Source organism: Microcaecilia unicolor, chromosome 2 (genome assembly GCF_901765095.1).
Source record: "Microcaecilia unicolor chromosome 2, aMicUni1.1, whole genome shotgun sequence".
NCBI lineage: Eukaryota > Metazoa > Chordata > Amphibia > Gymnophiona > Siphonopidae > Microcaecilia > Microcaecilia unicolor.
In genome coordinates, this window is record NC_044032.1 from 125,517,650 (window position 1) to 125,530,581 (window position 12,932).

General features: G+C 42.5%; 1 protein-coding gene across 1 annotated transcript in view; it reads right to left on the reverse strand.

Moving 5' to 3' along the window:
* Positions 1-12,932, reverse strand: part of ARHGEF28 (Rho guanine nucleotide exchange factor 28) — a 562,380-nt gene that overhangs the window by 63,427 nt on the left and 486,021 nt on the right. Inside the window, 2 exon segments of the mRNA XM_030193284.1 lie at positions 7,456-7,584; positions 10,988-11,170. Of these exon segments, the coding sequence (XP_030049144.1) occupies positions 7,456-7,584; positions 10,988-11,170 (312 nt within the window).

Genomic DNA, 12,932 nt, shown 5'->3' on the forward strand with positions numbered 1-12,932 from the left:
ATTTTGAACCGCGAACCGGCAGCGCCAGCGGGGGACTGAGTCAGTGCTTGCAGCGGGCAGGCAAGACTGCCTGCCCCGAAGAATTAAAAAAGTCAGATCGGTGACAGGTGGGAGTGAGGAGAATTCTATTAACAACTCAGGAGGGGGTGGCACGGGAGAGAACTAGGGAGTCGCTGGGCATGGGTGGATCATGGAGGGTAAGAGAAGGGTCATCGCTGGGCATGGGTGGATCATGGAGGGGAGAGAAGGGTCGTCGCTGGGTATGGGTGGATGGAGGGCAGGGGAAAGGAGGGTCACTGCTGGATTGGGTGGATGGAGGGCAGGAGAAAGGAGGGTCACTGGGTATGGGTGCATGCAGGGCAGGGGAGAGAAGGGTCGCTGGATATATAGGTGCATGCAGGGCAGGGGAGAGGAGGGTCACCGGACATGGGTGGATGGAGGGCAGGGGAGAGGAGGGTCACTGCTGGATTGGGTGGATGGAGGGCAGGGGAAAGGAGGGTCACTGGGTATGGGTGCATGCAGGGCAGGGGAGAGAAGGGTCGCTGGGTATATAGGTGTTTGCAGGGCAGGGGAGAGGAGGGTCACCGGACATGGGTGGATGGAGGGCAGGGGAGAGAAGGGTCGCTGGACATGGGTGGATGGAGGGCAGGGGAGAGGAGGGGAGAGAGAAGAAATGCTGGACATGGATGGAGGGGAGAGAAGAGTGAGGAAGGAGATGAGATGAGGGAAAAGGAAGAGAGGAGAAAAACTGCATATGGATGAAGAAAATAGGCAGAAGTTGAGGACCAGAAATGAAGAAGAAAGGAAAGAAATAAATAGAAAGGAAGCCCTGGAACCGGAGTTAAGAGGACAGATAGCAGCAGAATCGGATACTGGGCCAGCATGATCAGAAAAACAGTCACCAGACAGCAAAGGTAGAAAAAAAATCATTTTATTTTCATTATAGTGTTTGGAATATGTTCACTTTGAGAATCGGGTGCTCAACATTAAAAGTTTATATTTATTTACTTATTTATGGCATTTTATCCCACATTAAACATGAATTAGATTGGAACCTGGGATCATTACATTTTTTTTTCCTGGAGAGAGTAATGCATTGCCGCCCCCCCCCCCCCCCCTCGGCTATAGCCAGCTCTGCAATTTTAGGGTGGTGCAGAGGTGGACGGGGGGGGGGGGGGGGGGGCGCAGAGGTGGACCGGGGAGAGAGCCTGTTGTTAAAAATTTACCAGCACACCACTGGATAGGCAGCTCAAAATAACAGAGAGGCAGTGGTGGGATTTGAACCAGCCACCCCTGAATATCAAGTCCACTGTTCTAACCACTAGGCTACCACCTCTGCTTCACTGCAGAATGGGCCAGGCATCTACACTGATGCATCAGTGGTACAGCATAGTAATTTCAGTGTGTAAGACTGTCATCACCACATATATCCTGACCTGGAAATAAGATCACTGTTGAATAGCAAGGTAGCATTGTGAAACATCTGTCATGTACCTGCCACTTAACCTCTTTCTCCCTCTCCCTTCCCCTCTTGTTGCCATACTGACTGAGGATTTGAGGAAACAGGTTTGTTATCTGCGGCAGCATAAGGCAGAATATGGGGAGGGGGGAGGGGAGGCAGGTACAGGCAGGTAACACTGCAGTGTCAAATGCTCCTCTCCACTTCTTGTTCATCTCTATGGCAGCCATGTGGGTATAGGTAACAATCTATGGTGCCACAAAATATAGGTGGCAATGTCTAACCAATAGACAAAGGTTGCTCTCTAACCCCCATATACCATGGTCAGCTCCCAAACTATAATGCCCACCGTAGAATATGTAATGGTAAAATGTGCAGCTGATGGAGAGCATGACTGTAACCAAGGTCTATGTTTCCCACCTTTGTAGCTCATCCACCAGCTACAGTAGCCCCTGGACCTGCTGCTGCTTAGCTGGGCCCAACGGAGGAAGAAAAGGAGGAGGAAGAGGAAATAGAGGAAGAGCTGTAGGAAGCAGCAGCCCCCACAGCACCAACTACCCCTTTCCAACCTGCCTACCCACGACCCCAGGTGCTACCCCATGAGCAGCTGGACAAACTTTAGGAGGGGCTTGTAATCTCTGAGGGAAAGGACAAGGCCTCCTGCATCTTTCCCCATCCTCCCCAACACAGAAAGCTGAGGCTCCAGCAGTTCCAGTTGCAGCTGCAGGTACAGACGCAACTAGCCCTGCACCTCCCACTGGAACTGAAGCTGTTCTGGGAGGATGGGATTAATGATCAAAGCCATTGACTGGTGACAAAGGGTCCTGGAAGCTGGTTAGGCTAGGCTCGAGCATACTCTAGGGTACAATTAAACTTTAATGTGAAGAAATGAAGAATGATGCATTTTGGGTATAAGACTTTAATGTGAAGAAATGCAAAATAATGCATTTTGGGTATAGAAATAAAAAGGAGCAGCATACAATAGGAGGAGACAGGTTGATCTGCGTGAAACAGGAGATTAACATTAGGGAGTTAGCGTCTGGGAATCCCAAGGTAGCAAAATAATGTGACAAAGCCAGGTCAATGCTAGAGAAAAAGCATAAACAGCAGATGACAGGAAGTGAAAATGCCCCTGCACATGTCGTTGGTGAGTGCTCACTTGGAGTACTGTGTTCAGTTTGGAGACTATACCTTACTAAGGATATAAAAAGACAAAGTAGTTCAGAGAAAGACAACAAAAATGGTATGGGATCTCCACCAGAAGAGCATGATAAGAGACTTTAAGACCTGAATATACATACCTTAGAGTAAAGAAGGGACAAGGGATATGAAACAGATGTTTAAATATTTGAAAGGTATTAATGAACAATTTTTTTTTCAAAGACGAGGAAGCTGTAGGACTAGAGGACGTGCAATAGAGCTGCCAGGAGGTAAAATTAAGAACAGCATTAGGAAATACTTTTTCATGGGATGGGCGCTTTGATGCCAGGAATAACCTCCAGGTGGAGACAAAAACAGTGATGGAATTCAAAAAGGTGTGGGATAAATACAGAGGATCCTTATATAGCAAGAAGATGGAATCAAAGCAAAACTTAAATGACTTCTACACTTCAAAAAAGGTATAGAGGGATTTAACCAGGGCTTTTTTTTTTTTGAGGGGGTACTTGGGGGTACTGAGTACCGGCACCTTTTCCATTGTCTGCTAAAATTGACCTATGGACTCTAAGTTTTATGAAAGAGCTCAGGCTTTACACATCAATTCTGCCTTGTCATAGATTCTGTGACTGGTTGCAGGGGGCCTGGCTATTGTGGGGTGGATCCCTCAGTGATCACCCCACCCCTGAAGGGTGGCCTAGCATTTGAGTACCAGCACCTTTTTCGCTATAAAAAACATACTGGATATAACCTGCATAGAGTAGCAAGTGCAACCTTATAGAAAGGCATAGAACAGCAGATAGAACCCTATAGAAAGGCATACTTGTATGGAGCGACAGCTGCAACCCTAAACATGTCAGTGTGTAGTTTACTAAATGCTGGCTTCAGCATTTTAAACCCTTCTCCCCCCCCCCCCCCCCCCCATATAATTAGCAGCAGAATCTGGATAGGCCGTGTTATTGAATATATATGGAGAGCACTTACCACCTATGTGTTAATTGTATGTTACAATCCTTATCCATTCCACACTTCAAAGAGAAAATAATACAACTGCGACTTAAAATACCTGCCAGCCCCATCGAATACGCTGCACTCCTAGACTGCCTAGACCCAGACCCTGGAGTATACCCAGCAGATAGGATCTGGACTGAATTCGAGGTAATATCAGAAGATCTCATTTACCAAATGCTTAAAAGATTTGCCAAAGTTCATTGCAAACTAGATATATGCCCAAATAACCTTATGAAATCGGCCCCCCAACACTTTATAATAGATCTAACGAAACACGTGAATTTTATGCTACAAAATGGACTCTTCCCAAAGGAGAAAGGAAACATTCTACTCACCCCCATACCCAAAGATGCAAAGAAAAACGCAAGTGAATTAACCAACTATAGACCAGTAGCATCCATTCCCTTAATAACCAAAATAACAGAAGGGATGGTAACCAAACAACTCACAGACTATCTAAACAAGTTCTCAATACTACACAACTCCCAATCAGGATTTCGTTCTAATCACAGTACTGAAACAGTACTAGTTACGCTCATGACTAAATCCAAACAAACTATTGCAACCGGCAAGAATATATTACTACTACAATTCGACATGTCAAGCGCCTTCGACATGGTTGATCATGGAATACTACTACACATCCTTGAATACTTCGGTATTGGAGGCAACGTTCTTAATTGGTTTAAAGGATTCCTAACCACACGCTCATATCAAGTGACATCAAATTCGATTACATCAGCCACATGGACACCTGAATGTGGAGTTCCACAGGGATCTTCCCTCTCACCGACTATATTCAACCTAATGATGACACCCTTGGCCAAACTACTATCAAACCAAAACCTCAACCCATACATCTGCGCTGATGATGTAAAGTTCTACATCCCATTCAAACAAGACCTAAAAGAAACTTCCAATGATATCAACCAAAGCCTACATATCATGTACTCCTGGGCAGATGCCTTTCAATTAAAACTCAATGCAGAAAAAACCCAATACCTAATACTCACCTCTCAACACAACACGAGCAAATTCACCACCATCAAAACACCAAAACTAAATCTACCAATCTCAGAAACCCTGAAAATTCTTGGAGTTACCATTGATCGGCACCTAACACTTGAGAATCACGCGAAAAATACAACCAAAAGATGTTCCACTCAATGTGGAAATTAAAAAGACCATTCTTCTCAAGAACTGTCTTCCGTAATCTGGTACAATCTTTAGTACTCAGTCATCTAGACTACTGCAACTCACTCTACGCTGGCTGCAAGGAGCAAATACTCAAAAAACTACAAACAGCCCAAAACACAGCGGCCAGACTCATATTTGGAAAATCAAAATACGAAAGTGCAAAACCCCTATGAGAGAAGCTACACTGGATCCTACTCAAAGAACGTATCACGTTCAAAATATGTACCCTAGTACATAAAATCATCCATGGCGATGCCCCAGCCTACATATCAGACTTGATAGACCTACCACCCAGGAATGCTAAAAAATCATCACGCACATTCCTTAATCTTCATTTCCCTAACTGTAAAGGTCTAAAATATAAATTAATGCGCACATCAACCTTTTCCTATATGAGCACACAATTCTGGAACGCATTGCCACGCAACCTAAAAGCGACCTATGAACTGACCAACTTCCGTAAACTACTAAAGACCCATCTCTTCGACAAGATATACCACAAAGATCAAATCATGTGAAACTCATATATTTCCAGAAATGTTAATAATGCCTTCTATTATATTACTATCATGTACTCCATTACCATGCAATCCAACATCCTGCTGTAACACCAAATGCCTATTCTCTTTTCATTTCCATTATCCATGATGTTTTGTAAGCCACATTGCGCCTGCAAAGAGGTGGGAAAATGTGGGATACAAGTGCAATAAATAATAATAATAATCCCTTTTTGGTTGTTTATGTGGAAATTACTGTGCATGCATTACCAAGGTGCTGTGTTAATTATTAGCGCATGTTCATTAACAACTAACATGGCAGTACATAGGGGCTATAATTTTACTCCCACTCTTTCAACTTCATCAGTAGTCACCTAGAGAGAATAATAAGGTCATAGATGCTTGCAAAACTGTGCCAGAAGTGTAGTAGAAGGCCTGCGTAAAGGTTGTTAGCTGGCCATCAAGGGACTGATTCCCACCTAACCGGATGCGCATATATGGTCCACTTGAACATGTTCTGGGATACAGGCCATGGTCATTCATGGCAGAGAGAAGGTCTATAGTATGGCATGGTCAGAGTGGAAATGGTCAGAATTAGTGCTGTCTATGTACCCACAAGGCAAAACCTAGTGACATTGAACACAGGCCTTGCACCTGAACCATGAAGTGTGCCTACTAGATTATTCAGGTGCACCATGAAAAGGTGCAGAACCCAGAGACACACATGGACAGAGGGCCTAGAGAGCCAAACTGAATTAAGGAGATAAGTTTACCCTTAGCCATGAAGGAGAAATTCAACTCAGCTAAAATCAACTGGAACATGCAGGAACACCATATCCTTGAACTACGTTCAATTAATTTGATCTGAACTGCAGAGACAAGTATATAGTACTTGAGAAGGAAGAAGTAGTCACTGCTCTATGTTAACAAGTGCATCAAGTTGGATCAAAGGTGAAGAAGAATAGAGAGCTAAGAAAACCACAGGCACCAGTGGACCATTTAAATCAATTTGGCCAAAGCAGGAACATGATGGTGGCCACTGTCCAAGGCAAATGCTTTGTTACCAAGGCCAGAGTCCAGCTGGCTAAAGGGGTATGCAACCAGTGTAAAAAAAACCCTTACTGGTGACAGAGGGAGAGGAGGCATCCTCCCCAGCAAACTGAGATGCAGGCATAGGGGATTGCAAGAGACAGCTGGACAGGATTTCCCACTGCTATAAACCCTGCCACCAAAGACAGGACATTGGCAACCAGTGGAACTAGCACTGTATACAACTATGCAGTGGTGTAGACAATGCAGGAGTAAGAGAAAAATGGAGTGGGGGCAGCCCAGGGCTAGGTCCCAGACTCCCAGAGAAGTAACAGGGCAAGATAACTAGGATGGCCTGGTGCTTTTGGAAAATGGTCCATAGAGATGCAAACCTCAGCCTAGAACATCTTGCAGGACAATGAACCATGTCACATTTATTTACTTATTTGGGGTTATTTGATGCTAGGTTCCACCCTAGGAGTTGGCACCCTTTCTATGTATGTAGGGGAAATGAACCCTTTCCAGTTTCAGTCCTCACCCTGTATTAAAGAACAGGAGCAATAGCAATAAGGGACTGCATGCTCCTATATTGTTTCAAGAGGCTGTGGTCTGAGCAGGCTGCCTGTACTGAACCAGGGAAAATACTGTAGAGGAATGGGACACCAGTGACTGTAGAGTTAGGAAAAGCAGAAAAGCAGTGCAAGGGGGGGTAAAAGAGGGACTGGCTGTATCAAACAGTTCTCTTTAAGTTGGTCATTCATTACATATTTAGCTCTGACTCCTCCCTTAAGCATCCAACCAATCAACTCCTCAGGATACCCATTATGTCATTACATGCGGAAGTGATGCTGCAGGCAGAAAGGAGACAAGTAGGAGCAAAAAGGGGGTGGACCAAGTCATCCGCTCTGAGTGTGGCCATCGCCATGTTACAAATGGCTTCTCTTGCCTGCCATTTAATAAATCCTAATAAACACATTCAAATAAGCCTACAACTTTTCATGGAAACTTGACACACACACATACAACTCCCTAAGGTTTTCCTGAGATAGAATTCTAAATACAAGCTTTTGAATAGTCAAATAGAGAGTTGTTTTATTCTATACTTACAGTCAGTGGATGATTCAGGAATCTCGTCAAAGCTTTCCAATATTAAACTTGATTTTTCAGAGTTCTCTTCTAGCAATTTCCCATCTATACTGTCCATCTGAGAAGCTACGGCCACATGGAGACTTTCAACTGGATGGAAAATATGCTCATTAGAGAAATCATCACTTGAAATATTTGAAATCTGCATTCAAACTTTTAGGTTATCCATGTCAAATGACGTGGACTAAGTGGCCTATTTATCCACTTTAAAATGAATCTGGAATGATACAATACACATCATTCAAGCATTCATTGGGGCAATGTCTGTAAATGGAATTGTGTGTGTGTACCATGACAATGAAACTCACTCCTTAGACAAAGATTCTCTCTGTCTGAGCTTGGTGGCTTTGCTTTAGAGCTGTGAACTGTCATGCAGAAGGACTTGGATTAGATTCCCAACTCAGATCAACAACTCACTGATTTGTTCAGGACTGAGGATATTATGGAAGCAGCATTCACATCCTCCGAGTGGGAAAGGAGTCATTGTCATTCTACAATCATGATACTTAGGCACCCACATTTAGGAACACGAAGTTAAGTTTAAAGTTTATTAACTTAAGTTCCACCTATACCTATGCAAAATACATAATATTTATTTAGTTAGTTGTTTAAAAAAAATTATATCCTGCACCATCTCTAGATCTGAGCGGGTTACAATAATAAATCCCTAATAAAATAAAATCATCAAAAGACCAAATACAGTAAATAATGATTCATAAATAAAATAATAATACTGAAACATATTAAAATTAAAAATCTAATTTATGTAACCATCTAGAACATATTTCTAAGCATGCTGTTAATAAAGTTATTTAGTGAAGGCTTGTATAAAATAATGTGCTTTAAGTAGTTTTTGAAACATCAGATAAGATGAAGCATTCCATATAGTATCTGACAAAGAATTCCACAGAATTGGCCCAACAATTCTAAAAACAAAGACAATTACAAAATAAAAAACATAAAAGCATAAAACAAAACAAATAGGTAAATTATACAAAATAAAACAATATCCAACATAATATCAATTGTGGAGTGACCATTGTTAGCTAGGACAATCTAGAAGTAGAACAAAGGCCAAACTAGAAAGGAGATATTGTAAGGGCAACAAATGTTTATGTTAGGAAAATAAACAAAGGTAAGAGGAAACAGGGTTACTGTGGTTTAAGAAAATAGCAGAAAGGAAAAATGTTAAGTTTTATATATTACATGCGAATGCAGAAAGAGGAAGACCAACAGCAATATCTGGAAAAGCTAAATGAAACTGAGAAAGTAGCCAGGAAAGAGAAGATGCAAAAGAAAGAGAAAATAGCTAATACAGGTCATATGAGTGTAATCCCATGGTAAACTGAGTTTGAAAATTTCCTCAGGGGATTAATAGACTGCTGTAGAACTCTCCAGATTCACTGGGGGGAGGGAGAACAGCACAGTGGGTGGGAGTGGAGTCAGCCTAGAGGGAGGTTTAGGAAAGGAAGTGTGGCAATGGGTGTCATAGTTGGGGTGTAGTGTGAATGCTATAAAAATGATAGGATTAGTAAGTATAAATCTTTGGTTGTCTTCCATAAGGAGAGGGGTGTCCTGGATAGGCCCAATAACCTAAAGCTGAATAAAGAGGATTAACGAGAGTAAAGAGTGCTCTGGGTGGGTAGACAGGGTTAGCCCAGCCTGGGAGCAGAACAGGAAAGACCCTGGTTCAGTACCAGAGGCAGCAGCTCATGGAAGTGCCGCTCTGGAGGAATGACAGGGAGGTCTAATTCTGAATATGTCTGGCAGCTGGAAAAAGCCCAGTGGGACAGCTTGCTGCAAAAAAATGCTGCAAGCACAGCCTTGGATTGTTCTGCCAGAAAGGATGGGTATTAGAGGGCTGGTGGTGCTGTAAATATGTAAATACCCTAGACTTTATAAAGAGACTCTTAATTCATCAGGTTGGAATTGTTACCAAAAGTCTTGGCACAAAAGAACCTTCTTTCAGCAAAGTAAACTGTTTGGATACAAAAGAAACTGTTTGATGTTAAGAAAAGTATGAGGTTTGGATCTCTGCTTGTTGCAGCGTTCTGGTAAAGTTCTGTTTGCATAAAATGCAAGCCCTGGAGTGGAGAGTTTTTTGGACTGAGAGTGAAGTTAAGTTGCTCCCAGACTGATAAAGAAATAAAGTAAAAGTGAGGCTTAAAACCCTATGGCCTACCAAGATCAAGCTCGGCCCCAGCATGTGCCCAGTTCAATAAAAAATAAAACTTTTGCAGTGACCCTGGTTCGGGTGCTGACCCGAAGAGCTAGCTTCGGTGGTGAGACCAGGGTTACATGTTAATAACAAAAGGAAGTGCAAAATGGCACTGTGAGACTTGGAGGGTAATTTTATAACTGGTAGTCTAACGGACAAATAGGTGCTTATTTTGAGGCTATTTTTTGAGATACCTTTGAGTCTTTATAAAATGCTAGGGGCAAAGCGGCAGAAATCATGCCTATACTGAAACTGTGAATATTTATGCCTACTTAGGAGATGGTATAAAATATGTATGTATCTAATAAACAACATATATAAATTGCAACTCTGCACAAATTCTGCCCCTGATCATGCCTATACATGTAAAAGTACAAACTTTCTTAAGCACATATGAATTTGATATATTGAGGCACAATATTATGTGAACCTGAAGTTTAAATGGACTTAAACACAATCCCCCCCATCCCATATTTAGTGCTATTTAATTGGCCACAATGGCTGCTGACCAGTTAAATAGCACTTAACCATCTATCCGCTAATATTCAGCAGGGGATAACCAGCTATCCCCTGCGGAATATCCTTGGTTAGCAGCTAGCAGATAGCACGTTACATCGCCTGATATAACCGGTTTTCCACCGATTTTTAAAGCTGGTTTTACCAGCCATAATTGGCTGCGTGAAAATGTGGGATATCTTTGCCCAGTTTAAAGATAACTGGCTAAGTCTGAATATTGACTTAAATGGTTATCTTGAAACCGGCCAAAAATAAACCAGATACTCAATGCTGGTCACTGGCCTCTTATTGAATATCAGGGCTCAGAATCGACTGCGGGAGTTAGCCAGTCTTACTCCCGTGGTCTGAATATCAGCCCTTATGAACTTTATTGAAAATTATATGCTTGCAGTTTAAGAAATAGGCAGATGATGAACTAGCCTAGTCAAGTCACTAGCAAAAGTTGACCTGAATTGATGGCTCTTCTAATATATACATATTTCTTTTACATCTGTCAACAGAGCAAATCAGAGTGGGAAAGCTGTAAGCATTCTAAGATGGAAGGTATTGGCTCAGTTTCAGTTTCACCTAATTATATCTTTTTCTCCTCTCCTCAGTTTTCTGGACACGAAAAATTGAGTTGAAAGAAAAGCTTGATTTCTGTTTGTATAAATTTGCATTCATAAATATAGATGAAACACCTGCAGGCTCTAGTTAAAAATTCAAACACCAGCCTCATTACTCTTCTATCTTTTTCTATAGATGATGTAAACATGATACCTTCCCTGAGTGCAGCTGTCAGCAGTGATGTAGCTTGGGGAATTTCTCCTGTGTCTGGTTTGATTAGTAGATGTGGTTCTAGATGCACATCCTCCCTGTAGTTCATCCCTGCAAGCTCTGCATAAATATGCAACTTCTCCTCCAAATAATTGCACAGCTGATGATCCTGGTTACGCAGACATTCTGTGGAGAACAACGGGACTCAGAAAGTCAGCAATGACTGTCTTATTGTGTAAATCCACTATGCAAACCATGTATATGAATTTCAACTGAATTACACATTTAACTGGTTTAAATTAAACAGAGGAGGACTGTGGCAGGAGGGGCCCCACCTTCCAGCCTTCTCCCAAACACAGTATCTCTGTCTCCCTTCTCCATTCCTCAGTTTACTGCTGTATTTGGCAGTGCTACCACTAAAGCCAAGACTTGCACAACAGGCCAAATTGAACTGACCCATCATTATATAATGCTAGTGAACCATAGGTATTCAGGGTTAATGAGGAAGTCATTTTTAGGAGGGTTAATGAGGAAGTCATTTTTGAGGAGTCAGAGACTGTTTACTCATGTAAATAGCCATACATGTAACTTGGTAACATAGTAGATGACGGCAGAAAAAGACCTGCACTGTCCATCCAGTCTGCCCAACAAGATTTCTGTGTATACCTTACCTTGATTTGTATCTGCCATTTTCAGGGCACAGACCGTAGAAGTCTGCCCAGCACTAGCCCTGCCTCCCAACCATCAGCCCCGCCTCCCCCCACCGGCTCTGCCACCCAATCTCGGCTAAGCTTCTGAGGATCCATTCCTTCTCAACAGGATTCATTTATGTTTATCCCATGCATGTTTGAATTCCGTTACCGGTTTCATCTCCACCACCTCCCGTGGGAAGGCATTCCAAGTATCCACCACTCTCTCTGTGAAAAAATACTTCCTGACATTTTTCTTGAGTCTGCTCCCCTTCAATCTCATTTCATGTCCTCTAGTTCTACCGCCTTCCCATCTCCGGAAAAGGTTCATTTGCGGATTAATACCTTTCAAATATTTGAACGTCTGTATCATATCACCCCTGTTTCTCCTTTCCTCCAGGGTATACATGTTCAGGTCAGCAAATCTCTCCTCATACGTCTTGTAACGCAAATCCCATACCATTCTTGCAGCTTTTCTTTGCACCGCTTCAATTCTTTTTACATCCTTAGCAAGATATGGCCTCCAAAACTGAACAAAATACTCCAGGTGGGGCCTCACCAACGACTTATACAGGGGCATTAAAACCTCTTTTCTTCTGCTGGTCACACCTCTCTCTATACAGCCTAGCAACCTTCTAGCTACAGCCACCGCCTTGTCACACTGTTTCGTCGCCTTCAGATCCTCAGATACTATAACCCCAAGATCTCTCTCCTCGTCCGTACATATCAGACTCTCACCACCTAACCCATACGTTTCCCATGGATTTCTACTTAGTGCAGCATCACTTTGCATTTCTTCGCATAATCAGTGGTTTTAGAAAAGCCACTTCTTATGCATATTACCTGCAGCAAGTACAGATTTCAAGGAGACATATTCTGACATGCTTTGGATGGACTTTAAAACCATGCAGGTTGTTCTCATTTTGCAATGCTAATATATGTAAATGTCACAAAATTTGTTCCAAGTCTGGCATGTCAGGTAAGTGACTGTTTGGACCTAGGCTTTGGAGGAATGATCAATGAGACAATTGCACTCGCTTTTCTGGTATTTCAAACTACCTAAAATATCAAAACATTTGAGTTTTGGAATAGTCTCCTTAATTGGTGTCCCTTGGACATGCAGATTTTCAAAACCTGGTACATCCACCAGTAAGTGCAGCACTTAAATGAGTGAGGAGTCCTTTTACTAAGGTGTGCTGAAAAATGGTCTGCGGTAGTGTAGATGCAGTCTTGGGTGCACGCAGATCCTGCCTTTTTAA